The 23,176-nt window shown below is 41.7% G+C and overlaps 1 protein-coding gene across 1 annotated transcript in view; it reads right to left on the minus strand.

The window, feature by feature from the left end:
* Positions 1-23,176, minus strand: part of vwa5b1 (von Willebrand factor A domain containing 5B1) — a 141,599-nt gene that overhangs the window by 95,239 nt on the left and 23,184 nt on the right. Inside the window, exons 6-7 of the mRNA XM_067970091.1 lie at positions 12,350-12,474; positions 6,567-6,743 (exon numbers count right to left, since the gene is read on the minus strand). Coding sequence (XP_067826192.1) covers positions 6,567-6,743; positions 12,350-12,474 — 302 coding nt within the window. The remainder of the gene's footprint in view (positions 1-6,566; positions 6,744-12,349; positions 12,475-23,176) is intronic.

Raw genomic sequence — 23,176 nt, forward strand, 5'->3', positions numbered from 1 at the left:
CAGATCTGTTCTGATGACCTGCATCAAGCGTTGCCGGGTAGGATTGTTTTTAGTCTCACTGAACTTCTTGTGATGTCATCAATTTAGGAACTGCACTGAATGCAATTGTGACAAAAGTGAAGCATTTTTGTCTATGATTTATCAGATTCTTCCTTGCTGGTCTCAGCACACAGAAGGTTAAATTGATTGCTGCCAGCTGTTTCTGCAAGCTCTACAGAATATACATTATGGTCTGGCATACCAACGGCCTTGATGTGCATGGATTGATTGCTGCTATTGTTCTTGGACGCGGGCCCACTCACAGATCATTCAAAACATTTGGAACTGATGAATGGGTCAAGCAATTCCATTCAATTACAAGCATCCTACGGGGATGTCTATGCTACATATTTGGCAGCTACGCTTATGTAGGAAGAAAGTCATTTTGAATCCTGTGACCATCTTATCATCTAAATGTAGTTATGAGAAATACCATTTTTTAGTTCTTTGCTCTGGGATATCTTCAAAGGAACTTGGAGCCATATCTTGGGTGGTAATGCACAAAGACTGCATTGAGTCTAAAGCTAACAGAGATATGGCATGAACCAGAAGGCTCTGTGGTAGCAGATAGCCATTTAAGAAGTAGGTGACCAGCTTTCAAGGGTCAGTTTGACACTGAGGGTTCACAGAGGTGAAGCATTTTTGTGTTTCTGAATATATCCTGTAGTGTGTTGTATCTGAACCTTGATGTAGTTTATTAATCCATTTCAAAGACAAATTCTGCAGATCGTGTGCCAAATAAAAGTATTTCTGAATAGTTACGCGACCCCCGAGCGAGTAGACAGGGCTTGATGGCCGGCGCGGACACGATGGGCCGAAGGGCCTCTATCCGTGCTGTATAACTCTATGACTCTATGTCACCTACTGGAGGTGAGATGTGTCAAACTTTCTGACGTTTGGAACCACGTGTCATCGTGCAATTTGGATTGTTCAGTTTAAAGCTTGTTACAATTGGTGACATCATAATAATTAGTGTGTCAATTTCTTCAGCGATGTCCACCTTCGCCAGAATTCCTGCTGCACATTCTCTCAGATATAAAATGGGATTCCTCTGTGAGGTGTTGTAGTACTATTCATAGTCCAGTGTCAATAGTCAGTTTCTGCTGGAAATCTTTAACTTTGCCTCAGCCTTGGAAGAGGTCCAAGTATTCAGCATTCAGTTTGTCTACTGTGGAGGTATTTAGTACCTCATATGTAGTTGGAACTAAATGAATAATGTAGAACAGTCCCTGTTCTGATGTTGCCTGCTAGCTCAGTAGGGATCCAGTGTCTCCCTGTACTGCATGGAATTGTTGCATGTGTGAGTTTGTTTTTTTGATGCAACTGTTGTGGCAGATTTCCTAATAATAATAAGTAGCACTACTTGTGAACCAATGATAAAATCAAATAGTTATCGCCTGTAGTGATAGAAGATTTTTAAGTGTGTGGTAGGTATTTTTATCAAGATGGTTTATGTTGGCCTCAGAGTTCATTATGTCATTCACAGCAGTATTGAATATGGTAATCGCAGCCACTGCTTGTCAAGGATAAACAACATTGCATATGACATGTATAATCATCGTCTATACTGAATGAATTGCCATTTATATGACTTGGTTTGGTCAGTTCATTCTCTGGCTACGATTTGCATATGATGTGGTTTTGAGTATCTTGCATTGAGAGTTCGAGCTGCAATCTGTTGCTATTCAGCGCTATGGAGCAGCAGCATCTTGCTAAATACTTTTATTTGGCACACGATCTGCAGAATTTGTCTTTGAAATGGATTAATAAACTACATCAAGGTTCAGATACAACACACTACAGGATATATGTTTTTATTGCATTGGTTTTGCATTTTTGGGAATTTTCAGCAACTTCCTTGTTCCCATCTGTTGCTTGCTGGCAGCTGCATTTTAAGCTCCCACAACCAAACCTGAGAATGAGGGCCTGCTGGTATATTTCTCCACTTACTGGCTTAAGACGAGATTCTGAGAAGGCATGAGAGGGAGGTAAGTTTACACCCGAGGTGATCTTGGCACACTCATCTTTACTCAGCCACCCATGTCTACAGACCAAGGCTCACCTACCTAGAAATGTCTGAGGTTTGAATTCATTGCTTACACTTCATGAGGTTGGCAGTCACAGAAATATACCTTCTCCATGTGGCAAACCTTCAGACAAGTTCTACGACAGTGACAGCTTTGCCATTTAACTGTCAAAGTGAAGATGCCTTGACCTTTTGTGCTACTAGATCTGTTCCAGCAACATCAGGGGATATAGGCCACATTTTGTAATCAGTGGTGCACCAATGCACCAAGCAGGTGGTGACAGATGCCTTGTTTACAGGGTTGATTCTTATATTCTTTTCTCACAATGGAAGGCAGATACCAGCACGACAGAGCGCTGCACTTTTTCTGGATGGAAGGTTTCTCCAAAGTGCTGAGAATTGGTGCCACACTTGAGAGCCACACAGGACCCTACTTCCAATCCCACAGCCTTCTTAAGGCAGGCTGCAATTGATGGGCCCTTCACTTAAATGAATGTTTCACCCAATGCACAACCAATCATGTCCAACTGTGCCCAATAAAGTAGATCGATACACCATCCCCAGCATTGCCCTCTGCCCTACATGAAATATCATGGATACCAATCCGTTCCTCTGCTGCTATCTTATTCCAGTCCCTCTCAGGTAACAGCTGGAATAAAATAAAGCCCATTTTACTTTCCCTAATATTGTGAGGTGCAAGTGCTATCAGCGTGTCTTGTCTCGGTGCTTGCCCTTTCTGAAAGTGTATGGTGCGTGCCTTCTACTACCTAACTCAGTGCTTCATGTAAGTGATTCTCCAATGGGAGGTAGAAGTGTAATAGCTGATTGCTGAGTGTCAGTCAATGCCTCAGGATTGTAGTGCTACAGCACCTCCTTATGCTGGGTCATCAGATGGCCCTGCAATTTCTGGTGCCACATCTAATACTGCAGTGCCTGGACCTGCATGCTATCTGGCACATCACAAGTTATTTGAACTAAAGCAGCTACGTCTGATGGATGTGACATCGTCCTGAGAAGACAGTGCCATTATCCGTGCCAAATTCTGCCTTTTCCCTGCTGCTGGGCACTCCCTCAGTGTGGAAGCAGGCCGATGGACAGCCAAAAGGTCATTGATGCTCTCTCAATCCAATCTCCCAGCAAGTTTAAACGGGACAAGAGGGGCTGCCGCAAAAAGTAGCCAAGGTCAGAGCGTTCATTAGAAAAATTCTACCTGGACTTAAGACCTCTGTCACTAGCAGCTTCAGCTGTAACTGGCTCTCCACTGTGCTCTGCAGTTCCCCTAATTTGTCAAGCAACTCATTGCTGTTTCTGGTTCCTTGCTGTGTGCAATTTGGCTGCCGTGTTTCCCTATGTTATAACAGTGACTACACATCAAAAGTATTTAATTGGCCGTAAAGTGCTTCGTGACGTCCTGAGGTCGTGAAAGGCACAATATAAATGCAAGTTCTTTCTTTCTTCTTCTTTCTTTCTTTCCAGAGCTGCTACGACCCCTGCCCTCCAGCCAATCTACACAAGAAGTGCATGAATAGCACAAAATGAATTGACTTTACAAAGTGACACGAGATCAGTTGTACACATTATTATTGCACAAGCATGAAGTGCACAGTGGTTCCATCAGCACCAATTGTCAAGGAAGGGAGAACATTTAGAGAGGGAATAAAAGTGGTATGCAGCAATAAAGGGCACAATTTGTATTAGGGAAGTGATCTCTCATTTTCATTGTTATTTCTTATTCACAGTAAGAAATCTGTTGCATTCATTAGCAGACTGAGCCATTCGGAGTTGGATTTTACTCGTCATTTCAAATCATTGTTTACTCTCAACAGTAAGGTACCCTAGTGTTAATATGGATATGTAGATTATAAAGGTCACTTCTATTGAATATATGAATGACAATTATTCAGATTATTTCTCCTCTCTGCTCTAAAGTGTAATAGTAGATGGAAATTTAAGCAATATTCCCAAATGTTCTGAAGACATTACTATCGAAACACTTGTGAGAACCTCAATGGGGAATCTATCTCATAATGTAACAGTAATAAAACCAAAACACTCTGCGGGCTGTACCTTGCCTGACATTTTGAATTCTCTGGTGAATCTTTTACTTTGGAAATGCCTGCTTATCATAATGAATGCAGTAAGTCAGGATTCACTCACTGAGGCTTCAGGGCTTTTAAAGCCATTTACCAGCTTTTGAGAAATTAAAGATTTGAGGGATATTGTACTTACTAGATTTACCAATTAGTATTATCCAATTTTCAGGCATAAAGTAGACATTACCGTCAGAAAACTGGGTAGAGGCTTAAATAAGAATATTCTTGACTTAATCTTATTCTTTGTATCATAGCTAAGTGGTGATTCCGAGGTACAGATCAGTGAAAGGCCAGGAAGAATAATCTACAATGCCAAGTTGCAAATTGCAAAACTTATTTCATTATTATCCTCTTTCAGGTCCCCTTATATAGGGAGTAACTTTCAATTTTGATGCAGCATGGAAAACTGGCAGTATTGAAGTCAATGGAGAGGGAAATTGGGCAGGGTGCATAAGGGGCAGCCGACTCCATACCGCTAGTATTCCAACCCCATCGAAGTTGAAACATACTCCCATAGTGTTTCCACAGGACTCCGCAAGAGTTTTGGGGAAAAAAACGAAGCAAAATTGCAGTTAATCCTTCTGAACTATATGTTTCATTCAAATACGGTAATATTTGCCAGCTTTGTCACTTTTTATCATCTACTGCCCAAAATAATGAACTGCATTTGTTGTAGAGATGAATAACAGTTCTAATAGCTTATCAAGAGCAATCAAACTTGGTGAAGTATTAGATTGTTGGAAACAAAAAGGTGAGCTAGATGTTCAACATGTCAGGACCATCAAAAAGTTGGACTTTTTTTGTTGAATATGTTTTTTATGCCCTGCAATGTTGTCGTCTGTACAACAGTTAATGTATATTCAAAGAAAGAACAATCACAAATATCCATTATTGAAGCATGATCTACTGCGACATAATCGTTGAGGGCCACTCTAAGGACTGTTACAATGCACTGCTCTACAGAATGATGTGTCTGTGCTTTCCGCACAGCGTGCAGCTGATTCCAATCAGTGAGCATTTGTCAAGCCAAAGGCCAGGGACTTCCCCAAGGAAGAAGTTCTATTAAACAGCTGTATTTTAATAGGATCTCTTTACTTATAGTACCGAAGCTGGGATAATCCTGCCTCTAATTAGCAATCCTTTGCTTTATTTTCCTGGGGACTAAGAACAGGACAAGGAACAATAGTGAATTGCAGCTCAGTGGAAATGGAGCAATAAGACTGGACTAAGGATGCCCAACTCAATTTACCTGGAACCCTAATAATTACCAGATAGTGAAGACTTTCATCATATGCATCGGAGTTAGATTTATACCCAGAGGTGAAGGACCAGTTTATAAGCTTTTGTGCCACTCATTCAGGGTCTAATAAATAGCAGAGAGATTCCACTTTCTAGTAACTTATGGAGCTGCATTCATATAATTTAAAAAAACAAAAGTTGGAACTCAGTTATGAACTGAAAACGTTTGTAGACTGAACTATCAAATCATTTGCATCTACTTCACTGCAGGAGGGAGGGGGAAGGGATTACAATGATACATTGAAGCACCAGTACCATGAACAAAGGTTTGTCCCTGCAATTCACCATGCAGAGTTCCAAACCCAGGTATGCCACCAAGTTATACCCAGGTACTTCCTCACAGAAAGAGAAGGAAAAACCAAAGGGTCAGTTACCCTGGGCTGTTATTAATTGTTACCTAGTGTCCAATTTCCATAGTGACATGATTGAGACTTGGGAGCATACCTACTGGGTGTGCTTTCATTTGATGGTTTCTGGTGATGGAAGACTTGGAAAAGGAAATGGGAGAGAAAAATAACAAATTATAATGTGTTTTTATTCTCATAAGCATTAATGTATGAGATGTAACAACCTCTAGAATAGTCAGCTAAGCAAAATTTACCTCAGAAACAGCTTCATATATGAACATCATCGAAATTAAGGCACTGAATTAGTTCATTTAGATCAGAGGTACTAATAATATGGTCTGTGTTCTCTTCATCTGAGGTCCTCAGCAGACCTGATGCTCCATGTGTCTTTGGACTTCCATTTATGGCCCATCCAGCTGTGGTATGTTGCCATAGCTGGATTCAGCATTGTTATCTCTGCTTCTGTACTGTCCAGTGAAAGTTGGCATCCATAGAGCAAGTGAAAGAGCATTATTAAAACTATAGCACCATTGGTACTGTAGGTTTTTACCCCATTCCTGTGAGGAAATGTTTGACCTCTACTTAGCAACTACCCCATGTGGCATATTTTAAGATCTCACTGTGTGGAGAATTACAGGCACAGACCCATGTTCCATCACTTGATGGTGCAATGTGTTGGAACATTCATGAGAATGGCTCTTGAACAAGATGCTGCTCAGGACTGTATCCTTCAACACACAGTGATTAACAAAGAGTCATTACCTTGACGCGATTGATGTTCATTCCACTCATGCTTCCACTCCGGTCTATTAGAAAAATAAACTCCCCTTGTGCCATCCTTAGATCCGGGTGAGCAGTCTTTAAATCAGGGCAGAAGTTCATCATGATAACAGGGTTGTGTCCAATATCCTTGTTTAGGCGTTTTCTAATGATCTCAGTCTGTCAGGGATAAAGGATAAATTTAATTGACCAGCTGAAGAAACATGCCATATATAAAGTGATAATGTATTTTTGTGGGATCTGAATTTTCCTTGGAATGTGAACCCTATCTAGTGAATCCTGCTGGAAAGTGTATGTGTGTAGAAATTGGATGAGCGCAGGATTGGGCTCAGCTATGATGTTTCCCACTGCTGCCACTCAATATCTAGGCTTGTGGATGAAGAATGGCTACTTGGCTGCCATGCTGGATGGCATCTGGAATTGCATCATAGCACAAGTTAGCCTCTTGATGAAAGGAGGGGGGATCATTTTTCAGGGAGACATTGGTTTAAAATATTTCTTACCTCAGTTGTTCTTTGGTTATAATCCATTGTCATACATTGCAATCATAGTGTACAGTATGCAAGGTAAACACACAATATACATGGCACAGTACAGTATGCAAGGTGAATACACAATATACATGGCACAGTACAGTATGCAAGGTGAACACACAATCGACATGGCACAGTACAGTATGCCAGGTGGACATACAATAGACATGGCATAGTACAGTATGCTAGGTGGACATACAATAGACATGGCATAGTACAGTATGCTAGGTGGACATACAATAGACATGGCATAGTACAGTATGCCAGGTGGACATACAATAGACATGGCATGGTACAATATGCCAGGTGGACATACAATAGACATGGCATAGTACAGTATGCCAGGTGGACATACAATAGACATGGCATAGTACAGTATGCTAGGTGGACATACAATAGACATGGCATAGTACAGTATGCCAGGTGGACATACAATAGACATGGCATGGTACAATATGCCAGGTGGACATACAATAGACATGGCATAGTACAGTATGCCAGGTGGACATACAATAGACATGGCATAGTACAGTATGCCAGGTGGACATACAATAGACATGGCATAGTACAATATGCCAGATGGACATACAATAGACATGGCATAGTACAGTATGTAAGGTGGATATACAATAGACATGGCATAGTACAGTATGCAAGGTGGATATACAATAGACATGGTTAGTACAGTATGCAAGGTGGATATACAATAGACATGGCATAGTGCAATTTGAGTAGAATGGGCCTATACTCTCTGGAGTTTAAAAGAATGAGAGGTGATCTCATTGAAACATATAAGGTTCTAAGAAGGCTTGATAGGGTAGATGCTGAGAGGATGTTTCCCCTGGCTGGAGAGTCTAGAACTAGGGTACATAGTCTCAGGATAAGGGGTCGGACATTTAGGACTAAAATGAGGAGGAATTTCTTCACTCAGAGCATTGTGAATATTTGGAATTCTCTACCCAAACGGCTGTGGATGTTCAGTCGTTGAGTATATTCAAGACTGAGATCTAAGGGAATCAAGGGATATGGGGATTGGGTGGGAAAGTGGAGTTGAGGTTGAAGATCAGCCATGATCTTACTGAATGGCAGACCAGGCTCGAGGGGGCCGTATGGCCTACTCCTGCTCCTATTTCTTATCTTCTTATGTAATAGCAAGACAGGCAGCCTTACAGATTGCCTTGAAGACAACCCTGGAGATTAATTCTCAGGAATGGTAGAAACATTAGCTTGATAGGGAGTGGAACAGTGTCTGAGGAGAGGGAACCATGGAGGCGTACTTCTGGAGGGCATTTTGAAGATGATTGTTTGTACAATGGCTGGAGGTGGTAATTAGGAGAAACCATCATCAATAGCTTTAGTGGCTGGCAAAGGTGGTTTGTCAGCTGCACCTTGAGCCTCATCTACCTTATCTCCTTGCTGCAGTTTTTTGCCTGCCATATGAATATTTTCAAATGAAATTCCCACCTATTTATGGCAGAAACTAGTCCTATTTATGGCACCAAGCTTTCACTCCACTGGAAATGTGCATGTTCCAAAATAGCCAGCGATGCACACCATCAGTCTGAGCTGGAATTTGGAACCTAGATTTTTCCGCTCTGGTTACACTGACCTTCTGGTGCAATTCAGATGGGAAACTTCTTCAGGATCTGCCCTGCCAGCTCATCGCTCACCCTTGACAATTCTGGGATTTCCTGCCAGGTGGGATGTACAATACATCTTCCCAAATACAGGCAGGCATATTGGGATGTTATGAAATATATCATCCAATGTATTTATCATCATTTGTGTCATAGCAACATTGGGCACAAGAGAGGCCTGTTTGTCCCTGGAATCCAACGTTGCCATGAGTGATGGAGGTGCCCTCTAAAATTGTAATGATCAAATGACTGCAGAGCACTGAACTGCAGAGGCTTAGGTAGTGTTTTGATAAAAAATCAATTATTTTGCTATTTTACAAAGCAACATAGGGGAAGCTAGAGAAACACATGAGGGAGAAAGAAATAGAAGGATATGTTGATAGGGTTAGATGAAGAGGGGTGGGAGGAGGTTCGTATGGAGCATAAACACCGGCATAGACCAATTGGGCCAAACGGCCTGTTTCTGTTCTGTGGATTCTATGTAATTCTATGTAACATGGAAGCCATCAATCATTGCTATGCTGTGGCTGGCTTCCAAAGCCCACTTGAAAAATGTGAATGACCCTGAGGGGTTCAGAGATATATCCTTGTGGTAGGTGGAAGTCCTGCCCTGCCAAAGATGCATTGGGATTCCACAAACGCAAAACGACTCGGACATGTATTTTAGCTACATTTACACTAATGTCAGTTTAAACCAACTCCCTCGGCCCCAATTTTAACTCCGGCAGGTGATGGGCTGGTGAGTAGGATTTGGAAACTCACCTGTTGCTCCAGAAACGAGGCCCAGGGTATTTTAACTCCCGGGCCTCATTTAAGTCCTGTTTCAGGCAGGAAGTGGCAGAAAATCGGACAGCCCAACACAAGGTAGCCGACAGCTTCAGCTTCCGGGGCAATTTCGTGAGGGGTTCTTGCATTCAGGAAGGGGGGAGGGGGAAGTCCGGAGCTGGGGACGCCTAAGCTTTCCCTGTGGTGCCCAGAGGAACACTCCTGCTCCTACTGGCCCCACGAAGTAAAGAGAAAAAATGTTCAGCTTCATTTTCTTTGCTGCAGGTCCTAACTGGCCTACACCTGGTGGGAAAGCTGCGGCACCTTCCCCGCTCAGGCCTCAGTTAAAATTGCAGTCAGGTCCTGATGACATCATCAGCATCCAACATGCACGTGTAAAGAAGGACCCCGCTGCTTTAGGTGTCAAAATGCAGAACGGTGCGATCCTGCCAGCATTCTGGCCGATAAGCAACCTGGGCGATTTTAACTGCTCACCGCCTGGTTTCCATCAGGCGGATAGGGTAATCCTCTTGTTTCCATTTATACAGGGATTGCTAGTTTACAGTTCTGGCAGGTTCCTTGCTAATAAATATAGGTTCATTCTAATTTAAGAACCATTTCCGAAGGTGTGTTTGCTGAATAGTGTAATCATGTGGAATGGATTTTATACACAGGATCAGTTCTTTTATTTTACTTCTTTATAAGCTAATAAATTGAAGACACATTTATAGTTTATTGGAAAAATAAGACCTATCCAAAGAAATAATCATGGCAAATTTATTTTACCTTTTTGTACCTGTGATAAAAGCAATAAATTAAGGGCTGCATGGATTTCTATTAATTCTAGTTTGTTGATCTCCTTTGGGATAGCAAACTGACCAAAAAACAAATTAGAAGATAATCTTTTTCTCTGTCTTTCTCCTGAATAGTACAATGGAGAGAGAAATGGGAGCTATTCCCTTGCATGGTTCTGTGCTTGAAAAGCACTGTCCTCAAACCTCCCCTCGGGCTTTTCTAGTATCTGTGCTCAGTGAGGATGCAACAGTTTAAATTATGTACAAATGGGTCTCAAATGATGTCACTCGTGCCTGAGCCCAAATTTCCTCTACTGTTGCTGGTCGCAGATCAAGGGCAAACCGCCCCCATCAATACCTGATGATACTGCCTCCTGCATTGGCATTTGGGTGCTAGCTTTGTTAAGGGGACAGGCTGCTAGAGTCTAATAAGTGTTGGTACTTAGAATAACTCCCTGAGGGCTCTGTTGATAAATGCTCTGTCCAGTCTGAAACTAACAGTGATTAACTGTAAAAAGTAATTCATTGAATGCAAAGTGCTTTGGACATGACAAGATGGTTGTATAGATACAAGTTTGAACTGAACCACACAGACATGGAAGGGCGATGGTTTGATCACTAGTTTGTGCTGAGTTAGCTGATCTCAGTCAGGATGTTGGTAGGAGTGGAACAATTGGTCCTGATGCCCCAGGCTAGAAAAGGAAGGAAATAATCAGCACAACTGGTGTCTATCCTGTGAATCTTGCTGAGAAGTGTACGTGTGACAGTAGGACCATACTCCAGCATGAGCCAGTGGCTTCCTCAAAACAGTGGAGAAAACTAGAGGGAAGGAAAATAGCAATGCTGTTTATGTGCTTTATGTAAAAATTTGGTATTCTTGGAAGAGCACAGAATTTATAATGGGGGTAATTTTAATACCCCATCATGGGCGGGGGGGGGGGCAGGCTGGGAGTTAAAAATTTCAAAATGGGTTACCCGACCCCAATCCACCTCCAACTTCCAGTTTTAACAGAGACAGGTTGTATGGGGAGCGACTAAACTGCTCTCCGGGGTGGGTCCATCCTTAAAATATTTTAATGAGGCTGCTTTCCTCAAATTTTACCTCTTTTTCACACTTAACTCCTGGCAGCCGGGTTTTCCGGGCCTCGGGAAAACCAGCAGCTGAAGGGAGGCGAGGACGGCCAGATGGAACTGGTAAGTGCCTTTCCAGCACTGCTTGTGGGCCAGGAGGAGCAGGAGTGCTTCACTCCGGACCCCCGAGCTAAACTGTAAGCCGACCCCCACAATCCGACCACCTCAATCCGACTGGCTGAGGGCGGGAAACCAATTCAAAAATTTTAAACTCGTATTTCCGGGTTTCCCGGCCGCTAAACCTCCCCCCTGCTCCTTCCTCACCTCCCCGTAAATATCGGGGCCAATATCTCTGAAATACTTAAAATAACCCTGTTGCGATATAGTACTACTCCTGGTACCAAGGTTCATCTGATAAAAGAAAAGTGCTTCCACATATTTCCGAGAGTACTTTGTAATTTTGCCAGGGGTTCTTTTTGTTTTGTGATATATATTTTTTTGTTCCATAACTTTTTTTTGCTTTTCCCCAGAACTTTTGTCCATAATACAGCCGATTAATTGATTCTGACTTGGAGAAATGAAAGTGTAATTTATCAAATTACCCCCATTAAATAAATGGCAAGAATTGATTTAAATTCATTTACAATCAATTGATGCTTCAGAAAAGTTTCTCAGACAGGAATAAGCCCATTAATCATCCCCCTGTTGACATCCAACAACTCTGTTAATACTGAACTGGGTACACAGATTGAATAGAACCTCATCGTCACTGCAGGATGATCACAGCGAGTGTTGGCATTTTATTGTAGAGCTGTGTGGAATCTATTATGTGCTCCTCTTTCATCATCAATAACAACAACTTGCATTTACATAGCGCCTTTTATATAGAAAACTGTCATTGTTTTGGTGATTAGAAATTAAAGACATTCTTTGACCTCATTGTATAATCAGAAATAATTCATTACCTTTTTTTCTGAGCTGGGGTCCTTTTTAGTTCCTTTGATGAAATCGCTTCTTCCTTTTAAGTGTTGCTCATATTCATCAGGTGTCATGTCTCCACTTTCCATTAGGATATGTGGCATATGTGGTTCTGAGAACATATATTCACAAAAATCTATCAGATAAGCTTATCTTCATTAAAGGACTATGGGGTGCAAAACAGCATATCAGATAACACTCTTTATCAGGGACAGCCAGATGTACATCCAGTACAAAGCCAAGAGACTAAAAATGCAACTCTTTCCTTTGGCTAATTTTCACCCCTTTTCTCCCCTCTTTATCTTCTGAAGGTTTTGACTCCTGCGGGGGTACAGTTCCACAGGTACTGGCACTCACCATGTGGCCATTCGTCCTGGGTGAGCCTAGAGAGTGACAGTTGACAGCCCTTTCAACAATGCAGAGTATCATAGCTGAGACTGATTTTCTCTACATCCTGACACCCACAAACCTGCACTTTACAGCAAGGGTCGCTGGATATCAATCAGGCATGGGAACCCCAGCTGTAATCGCATTCCTAACCCTGGGTACACAGATTGAATAGAACTTCATCGTCACTGCAGGATGATCACAGCGAGTGTTGGCATTTTATTGTAGAGCTGTGTGGAATCTATTATGTGCTCCTCTTTCATCATCAATAACAACAACTTGCATTTACATAGCGCCTTTTATATAGAAAACTGTCATTGTTTTGGTGATTAGAAATTAAAGACATTCTTTGACCTCATTGCACAATCAGAAATAGGGTTGGGAATGGGACTACAGCCAGGGTTCCTGCTGAAGCCAGTTTTAACATTCCCATTGCCACCCTGGTTGAGATCAGCTGATTCAACACAGAAGCACAGGCTCAGGTTTCATGCGTATGCTGATGGCACCTCCTTCTTCTTTCCAACTCCTCTTTTGGTGCCAAGGCTATTGCTTGACTCTCCAACTGTCTGTCCAACATCAAATCTTGGATGAATTTGCCCTTGACTATAGAAGATTAAGCAGTTATCTAATTGAGGTGTTCAAGCTGATTAAAGGAGTTGATAGGGTAGATAGAGAGAAACTATTTCCTCTGTTGGGGAAGTCCAGAACAAGGGGGTATAACCTTAAAATTAGAGCTAGGCCATTTAAGGGTGATGTCAGAAAGCACTTCTTCACACAAAGGGTAATGGAAATCTGGAACTCTCTCCCCCAAAAAGCTGTTGAGGCTGGGGGTCAATTGAAAATTTCAAAACTGAGATTGGTATATTTTTGTTAGGCAAGAATATTAAGGGTTACGGAACCAAGGCAGGTAGATGAGTTAAGATACAGATCAGCCATGATCTAATTGAATGGCAGGACAGGCTCGAGGGGCTGAATGGCCTACTCCTATTCTTATGTTCCTATGAATCAAAATTTCCTCCAATTCATTGTAGATGAAACTGATGCCATCCTTTTTGGCTACCATCAGCCACCATGTACCTTTCCTCTTAACTCAATCAACCTCCCCAAAAGTTTTGTCAAGCTGTCCAGTAGTTTGGAAACTTGCCATATTTTTATCTGGAGATTCTTTTTTTCACTCACATCCATTCTGTCACCTTCAGAACATCTCCTGCTTTTTCCCTTACCTCTGTCCTACTGCTCCCAAGACTGTGATCCGTGACTTTATCATCTCAAAATTTGACTTTTTTAATGTTCTCCAAGCTCTTACCTTCCATAAATTATGCTTATTTAGAATGTCATTGCTTGTGTCCCTTACCCATTTAAAGTCATGCATTTTCATCAACCTAGTTCTCACCAGGATCCATTGGCTCACTGTGCCACTCCATATCAAATTCAAACTTTTGTTCTTACCTTCAAATGCTCCGCAGTCTCATCCCACCTTGCCTCAGTTACTCCCTCAGCCCTATGCCCCTGTTCACACCCTTTGCTTCTCTAACACTGGTCTGCCCCTTGTTCCCTGTCATTCAACCCTTGGTATCTATTTCTTTCAATCGCTATGCTTCTGCCCTCTGGGACTCCTTCCCCAAATCCCTCCACCTTACTTCCTCCCTTTCTGCTTTCAAAAACCTTCTCAAAACTTTCTCTTCTTCCTTTTCATTGGCCCCATCCACTAATTCCATCTGCCCATTCTTCCCTCTCAGTCAGTGTTCATTTCTTTTTGTCTACGCTGTAAAGTGTTGAGAGGCATCATTCCAACATGAGGAATGCTATACAAATGCAAGCTGTTGTCATACTACAATGTTTCAAAGAGGCTTTAAGCACCCATGAAACCTTAGGTTATGGAGAGGCCTCCAATGTAAAGGCCTGACAGTAGGTTGCTGTGGAAATTTTTTTGTCCAAGATGCGTCTCGCTTTTGATAATTATCATTTTACTGAACGTAATCTGCTCCCTCGTCATTCCCAATTGGATTTTAATTTTGCTTGCTGTCGAGCTGCTTTGCTGTGCCTGCGTGTGCTATTATTCCAGCTGATTACAGCCCAGCTCCCCGTCCAGTCAGATCAAGAAAACACACCAAGTAATGAGCCAAAAAATGGCAGAAGAACCAACCACTCAAATATCCATTGGCTAGTCCTTTGAAATAACAGGAGAAAAAACGAAAATATTTGTTTAAGTGGGAAAAACGGTTGGAACGTGAACTTGGACCATCAAAAGCAACGGGATGTCAATTGAGCAATGCGATTTGAAAGAAGAACCAAGACGTGACTTGGATTTATGTGGGAGAACATACTGGTTTGAAAACCTTAGATGGTCAATGGCATTGAAATCGAAACATGAATAGGGAATGTGCAGATCATATTGAATTATGTATTAGCATTGTGGTTTGAATCAGAACTGTGCACAGGGATTGTCCTTCGATAATGGAACCGAGGCAATTGGAATTGGTCTGAAGCTAAATCATATGCTAATTTTGTTTGAAATGATAATGGGTAAAAGAATGACAATGGATGTTTGAAATGAGAAAAGGCACTTAGAATGTGATTTTGGTTCATAAAAGACACTGCCAGTGAGATTTCAACTCAACAACACGATTTGAATGAAGATATGACTTAAATTTCAGTTGGGAGATGATTTGATATTAGAACCAAAGGTACCAATGACATGGAACCAAAATCTGAATGTGTAATGTGGAGCTTAAGTGCATTTTGAATAAGCAGTGTTTGAGTCAGAAGTGTCCGCAAAGAAATGGATTTTAAATTATGGTTTGAAATGAAAGCCCCCATTGGGATTCCTGTGTCCTGACATTCACTGGAACGGTAGTGCGTGTCAGAATAAAAGATTAGCAAGTTCAAGAACCAGTCGGCATTTGGAAACAATAATCAGATTCCATAGAATCTTAGCTGGTTTCATGTCATTGTGATGCCTCCTGCACTGCCCAACCCCTGGTTGTTGGTATTTTTAAGGCCCAATGAAAGAAACACAGACACTGTGAGTTTTGCATGTTTTATACAAAATAAATTAAGTCACTGCCCTGTTGTGCAGAAGGTGAGTTGGTGGAATTTATTTATGTATTGCACAGGCATGTGAGCAGTTCCACTCCAAATTTCCTTGGAAACCAGAATGCCCAGTGTGGTCCACTTCACACTTAAATCTACTGACTGTCATAAATCTATTGTCTGGTGGGAAGGCGAGCAGCGGGGTTAGTCTGACACTACTAGATCGGTAGCATTAACTTGACCCCTGAGCCCCTCATTAGCCTCTGTTGTGGCCCCAGCAGAGTACTCCACTTGCTGCTGTTGGTCCTGTTCCTATTCCCACCACAACTGCAAGTCCCAATCCTAGTCCCGCTCCCACCATCCATTCCAGCTCCCACTAGAGCACAGTACTTTAAAAAAATACTTGGCACGTGTGCTAGTGTATCCCTCCGCATACAAACAGCCACTTGTTACGAAAACATAGAACTCAATTAGATGCTGGGACGTGCTTCTTTTCAGAGAGTCGTTGACCTCTGGAATAACTTGCCAGCACGTACAGTGAGCCTGGATTCGCTGCAAGTATTCAAAAGAGAGTTGGACAAGTTCCTAAGAATGGCAAAAATCTTAACATATGGAAAGTAGATGGGTCATTAAGGGTTGTGTCACCCAGTCAGCATGGTTTCCTGGAGCTTGCTTGATTGCCTTTGATTTTTTTTTCCTGCTCTTCCAGTTAATGGGGCAGGGAGATGGAGGCGATGATGTGCGGAAGATACATTGTGCAGGAACGGGACAGGCTCAGTGGACCAGCTGGTCTTTCCCTGCCTTTTTTCGTATGTTGGTAATGGTACATGCAGGCAGGAGTAGAAAAATTGTATTGTTGAATAGTGAGGATTAAAACTTACATTAACTTTATTAACTTTTTCTTTTAATTATGTTGGTCACAGGTTTCAATTGTACAGGATGGTTCCTTTTGGAAAGAGAGTCCATTTCAGTTAAACCACAAATGATAGGCCTGACAAAAAATGCCAAAAATGGCAGGACAGTTGTGGGAGAAAAAGTATGAGAAATAACAGCTTCAACAAAGACAAGGTCCCAGGGGAATAAAATGGGTCAGCTGCACAGCACAAGGACAGGTGGAAACATTTTGGTGGGCTCTACCATTCAGCGACCAGCCTTCCGCCACTGGATCGGGATCAACTGGAACGCCAACGTCAAAGGCATAGATAGGTATAACGAGCAGAGTCACAGTCAGCGGGAACCCAGCAATTCAAATTACTTCGGTACTTCCTGGCCACAATGCTAGCTGACGCTGTAAATGGATCCCTCTCCTCAGGTACTGTTGCTGCACTACAGATTCACCCTCTGTGGTGGCAGGAATTTTGGAGCCCCTTTCTTCATCCCCTGATTGAGTCTAATATCTGCTGCCCGGTCTAAACTGAGATAATTTAATTACAATTCACAGTGATAAACAAAAATAATCAATCTCATCGTCACAAGCCTAAAAAAAAATTTCCACTGAAAACAGACTAGTTCAAACACAGCATGGTATTGGCAAGGAATCATCAGTAAAATTCACCGACAGATTACTGATATAACATTGATTCTTAGTTGTTCAAGAGTTTTATGTTTTAGCAATTAAGTATTAGTGCAATGCCCTACTATAATGCACAATCATGTTATTGCAACTTCATTTTCCCAGTAACGCCTATAGCTGTTTAATACCTAATTATCACTCGCACAACATACTGACCAGAACTCTGTTGACCTGAGTGTGAAGGTCACTTCACCAACAACTTGCTTCTATGTAGCGCCTTTAACTCAAAAAATGTCCCTATGTGCTTCAAGGACTCGCCACAGGGACATCAATTCTCTTCTTCCAGCAGTGGAGAAAAGAAGCCAGGGGTTATCCTGTAGTAGTGGGTGTTCTTGGCGGAGGAGAGTAAGGCCCAATAGCGCTTGATGTGATTCAGTCAGATCTGGTAATGAATAGATAAACCAGTTGTGCGCCACATCTGCTCAAGGAGTGAAGATAGGGCTATACCAGGGGAAATGATTGGGTTTTGTTGGGAAGAAGGGCACTAAAGGTGGACATGAGGGACTGGTTAAGCAGATCAACGGTTGCAGGAGTATTGTGGCAAATGGAGGATCAAAGGTTAGGCAGCAGAGATTTAGAAACTGAGAAATTGCTAGAATGCACAGAGAGCCACCCCTGCAGCCAGTCCATATCTCTTATGTGGCTGCATTCGAAGGCAGCACGTGGTTCTGGTGGCAATGTTGGTTCACAGTACACCTTTCATCATATATGTGCCACAGTACTTGTGTGTCCTACGACAAGTGTGCTCCATAGCTTCTTTCTAATAAATGAGTGTGTAGTAGAAAGGAAAGGATTGTCTCCATGCTTTGCATGCTTCGTCTGTGAGGGTGCTGCAACTCCAAAATTTGGTTTGGCCCATGTGAAATATGCCCCAATGATAAAATAAAATATGTATTGCTGAGTACACTTAATTTGGCACTCCTCCTGATAACACTAAACTTTTTCCTCATTTGTCCCAAGGTTCATTTATTCTCTTAGCTACTGTTTTGACCTTTTTTTTGACATGAGGATGTCCTGCTCCAAAGAGATCACCCTCTTTTGCTGCACCTCCTTCAGCAAAACCTCCAAGATTTCCTGAGTAAAAAAGTTTTTTTCCACTTTCCTGCTTCCAGATAATTTTAGACGTGTACACTTCTGGCCACTTTGCCTATAGTTGGTCACAGTTTTTCTCCAGTAAGCACAACCCTCATCACAAGAACCATTCCCATCCCCTTCAAGGGTAAGCAGCACCCCTTTAAAGCAGGGTTTTTTTTCTATTTGTTCTTGGACACAAGCAACACTAGAGAAACACATTTATTGCCCACCCATAATTGTCCTGAGGGCATTAAGAGTCAACCACATATTGGGGACTAGAGTCACATGTCGACCAGACTAGGTAAAGGTGGTAGGTCCTTTCCCTAAAGGATATTAATGACTTCAACTTGCTGTACTGAGACGTGATCTCACGACTTCTGGATTGCTGGTCCAGTGCCATAACACTAGGTTATCATACCCTACTTAGCTCGACAAAATTCAACAAGGCCAGCCCTCCTCAATACCAGTGCAGGCTAGCCTGCACCATGGGTGGCACAGGCCCAATTTTGCCAATAACACAAAATGGGGGCCAATATTTTAAATAAAAATAAATAATGCTTGCATTTATAGCATTATCATAGCAAAATATCTATAAGCTTTTCACACAATGCAGGCAAAGGAAGACTTAACAAAAAAAAACACTTTATCAAGTCAATATAAATAGCTTAGCCTTGAGAATCTTAACTCTCCAAAGCACTAAAGTGTACAGTTTTACAGCACACTGTCCTTCAAGGATCACATCACTTGAACCAATCAGCAAAACTAGGATTTTTCAAGTGTGTCAGATTGTGCCTTCCACAGAAAGCAACAATTGGAATGCACTCTGCCTTGCTTTGATGAAGGCAGTTCAGCTGCTGCATTTGTAATACAAACATTGCAAAACATGGCAATTTGGGGCATATTAAGCACTGAAGTAGCATTGACAAATGTAGTCATCCAGCACATATACTCATCCATGCACTCTTGGGCTCCGAGGCCACTGGAGAATATGCTCATTCACTTTTGTCTTTCAGATGAGACGTTAAATGGGAGTCTGTCCTCTCAGGTGGACGTAAAAGATCCCATGGCACTATTTCGAAGAAAAGCAGGGGAGTTTTCCCCAACGTCTGGTCAATATTTATCCCTCAACCAACTTCACTAAAACGGATTGTCTGATCATTAGCTCATTGCTGTCTGTGGGATCTTGCTGTGCGCAAATTAGCTGCCACTTTTCCTACATTACAACAGTGACTACACTTCAAAAGTACTTCATTGGCTGTAAAGTGCTTTGGGACATCCTGAAGTCGTGAAATGCACTATAGAATTTTTTTTTTTCATTCCCATCCCTCTTCTTGGGGCGATGTGTAAAAATGCATCAAAGATTGATATGGTTACATTATAAACATCTGAGCTTTCAACTTGCTGAAAGAACAACCCTCATGGGTGGTTTAGAGTCATGAAAAATTTGTTTTGCAAAATTGCTCCTGCCTCCATTGCTGGACCAAGGAGAGTCAAAAGAAATAGCAAAAATTTAAAACTGGTTTAGAAGAAATTAAGATTAGAAAAAATGAAATAGAAACATAAAGTGAAATTAAAGTTAATAAAATAAAATTAACACTGATAGAGAATAACAACATGCATTTATATCGTGCCTTTAACGTAGTAAAAACTCCCAAAGCACGTTACATGAGCGTTTTCAGACAAAATTTGACACCAAGCCACATGAAGAGATGTTAGGTCAGGTAACCAAAAGCATGGTCAAAGTGATAGGTTTTAAGGAGCGACTTAAAGGAGGAGAGAGAGGTAGAGAGGTTGAGAGGTTTAGGGAGAGAATTCCAGAGCTTAGGGGCTAGGCAGCTGAAGCCACAGCCGCCAATGGTGAAGCAATGAAAATCGCAGATGCGCAAGAGGCCAGAATTGGAGGAGTGCAGAGATTTCAGAAGGTTGTAAGGCTGGAGGAGGTTACAGAGATAAGGAGGAAAAACAGAGTAGCAGAATGAAAGTACTTTAATTTTTTATTCATTGAAATTTTGTTTTTAGCACTTATTTTAGTGGTTGGAAATGCTGTCTTTCAGATGAGATGTTAAACCGAGACCCTCGTCTGCCTGTTCAGATGAATGTAAAAGATCCCATGGCACCTTGTTGAAGATTGGGGGAGTACAGTAGTGTAGTGGTTATGTTTCTGGACTAGTAATATAGAAGCCTGGACTAATAATCCAGTGAGAACATGAGTTCAAATCCCACCATAACAGGTTGAGAATTTAAACTTAGTTGAAAAAAATGTCTGGTAATAATAAAGCTGGTATCAGTAAAAGTGACCATGAAGCTCTCAGATTGTTGTAAAAAAAACAACTGGTTCACTAATGTCCTTTAGGGAATGAAACCTGCTGACTTTACCCAGTTGTGGCCTATATGTGACTCCAGCCCCACACCAACATGGTTGGCTCTTAACTGCCCTCTGAAGTGGGCAAGCTACTCAGTTGTCCCACCACCACCTTTTCAGGGCAACTCGGGATGGGCGATAAACACTGGTCTTGCCAGTGATGCCCACATCCTGAGAAATGAATAAAAGATAACAGCAGCGAGTTCTTTTGGTCTCCTGGCCAGCATTCATTGCTCAATCAACACCACCAAAACAGACAAATTGTTCAATCATCTCTTTGCTGTTTGTTGGTCCTTGCTGTTCACAAAAATATAATTTGTTGGTTGTTAATGGCTTTGAGATGTCCTGTGAAAGGGGCTATATAAATGCAGGTTCTTTCTAAACCGAAGATCAATCTTTTATGTGTTTTTACACTTTAAATCAGGAAGGACTGGTAGGATGAGTCATCTCATTGGCAGCAAAGAGGGGACATCATACTGGTGTGGTAAAACATGAAAAAATAGTCAATGTTTATATATCCTTTGTATAAATGGAACGTGTCAGGGACTAATGGGTTGTAGAAAAACAATCACTCATGTCACAGCTAACATAACTCACTCACACCTGTGCCAACTTGTGAGCTCGGCAACTAGCGTCACTCGCTGGTTTATTATCTGTAACCCATCAGTCGCCTGCCTTTATCCTCCTGTTTAAAAATGCGCTGTCTGTTTTGTTTTAGAATGCGATATATCTTCCCTGTGAAGTAAAACTGCACATTTAGAATCTGTCATTTTTCTCTAATAAAATGAATAGGCATGCTTCCAAATGAACTAATTGAAAACTACTCAAAGGTACAGGCTGGAAGTGTCCTGTTTTATGGGAATGTATGTCAGATTTGCTCAGTTGGTAGCACTCTCATCCTGGTTTAGAAGGCTGTGCATTTGAACTGGGAGGTCAGTGGTTAATCTAGACTGAGACTTGAGTGCAGTACTGACACAGTGCTGCATTGTCGGAGGTACCGTCCTTCAGATGAGATTTTAAACCGAAGACCCACCTACCTGTTCCATCCGAATTACTGGATTTTAAAGGTTTCATGGCACCCTCGATCGATGCCACCAAAAACCAGATTGACTGGTCATTCATCTCACTTCTTGTTGGCGGGACATTGCTGGTACAGAATGGCTGTCATGTTTGCCAAAATCACAAACAAGTCACTGCACTTCAAAAGGAATTCGCTTGTGAAGTGCTTTGAGACTTCTTGACGTCATGTGTAACTGCAAGCATCCTTATGGTTTGCACTAATATGATTATTTTGACATAATTGCCTTAAACCTGCATTCTCCACTTTCAACTAAATGTGGTTATAGTGGATTGACACATAATTATTAAAATGCAAATTAAAGACTAAAAATTACGGTTGGTGATAATAGCAGATGAACACTTGAAACTTAACACATTTAAAATAGACGGGTTAATGCCTCCATCAAAGTAGCAGACAGAGGAAATGTTAATATCACCAATAGACATTTATATTCTTAAACCAATTGTTGGTGATCAAACCTGAGTAAGCTAAGCCAAAGAACACTTTCCATCAATATGCCATCATATTCCACATGTGTTGTAGGTCACAATTGAAACACACGTACACACTCTGATTCACTTCTAACCACGGTCCACTTTCACCAGCAGCTTTCACCACAGTATCCTGGATGCAACAGATGAAATTACATTTCTCTTTTTGTACTTCATTATATACATTTAACAGGGCTACCCATTCCACTACTGATTAATGTATTTCACGTTTCCTCCGATTTTTTAGGCTCCTTGCCTAAAGTCGCTGAATCTTCAGGGTACAATTCATTGGGACTGCAGCATTTAAATGACAGCAGAGAGACAGAGCTCAGGAACTGGACCCATGTCTCTGTCTCTTGCCTCTATTAGTGCTGGCCTCGGAGACCATCAGATGAGGAGTGGCAATAAACCATGGTGCAGTGGTAAAAGGCTCACTGAAAGCCCTTGAAAGCTCCAGTCACTAACCTTTCCTAGCCCTCAACTCAGTCTGAGTCCTGTTGACCCTCTAAAGATGGAATATTGTGTCTCGGACAACAGATAATCAAGCTCACAACAATAATTTAGTTTAATAACTTCATTGAACAGCACTGCAAAACACAGGAAGAGTTAATAATTGCCTCAATTTCTGGGATCAAAAGTACCATGGTTTCAACATACTATCTTCTTGAGTCTGTTCTAACAGTCAGCACGCCTATTCTGTTCTGTTCTAACCTGTCCTGAGAGTCAGTGGCTACGCTACTTACCTTTATACCTAACTAACCACTAAGCCACCTGATTGTCACACGGAGATACTGTTCTCTGCCTTACTTCACATACAAAGGTTATCTGCTTATA

The sequence above is a fragment of the Heptranchias perlo genome, chromosome 32 (assembly GCF_035084215.1).
Source record: "Heptranchias perlo isolate sHepPer1 chromosome 32, sHepPer1.hap1, whole genome shotgun sequence".
Taxonomy (NCBI): domain Eukaryota; kingdom Metazoa; phylum Chordata; class Chondrichthyes; order Hexanchiformes; family Hexanchidae; genus Heptranchias; species Heptranchias perlo.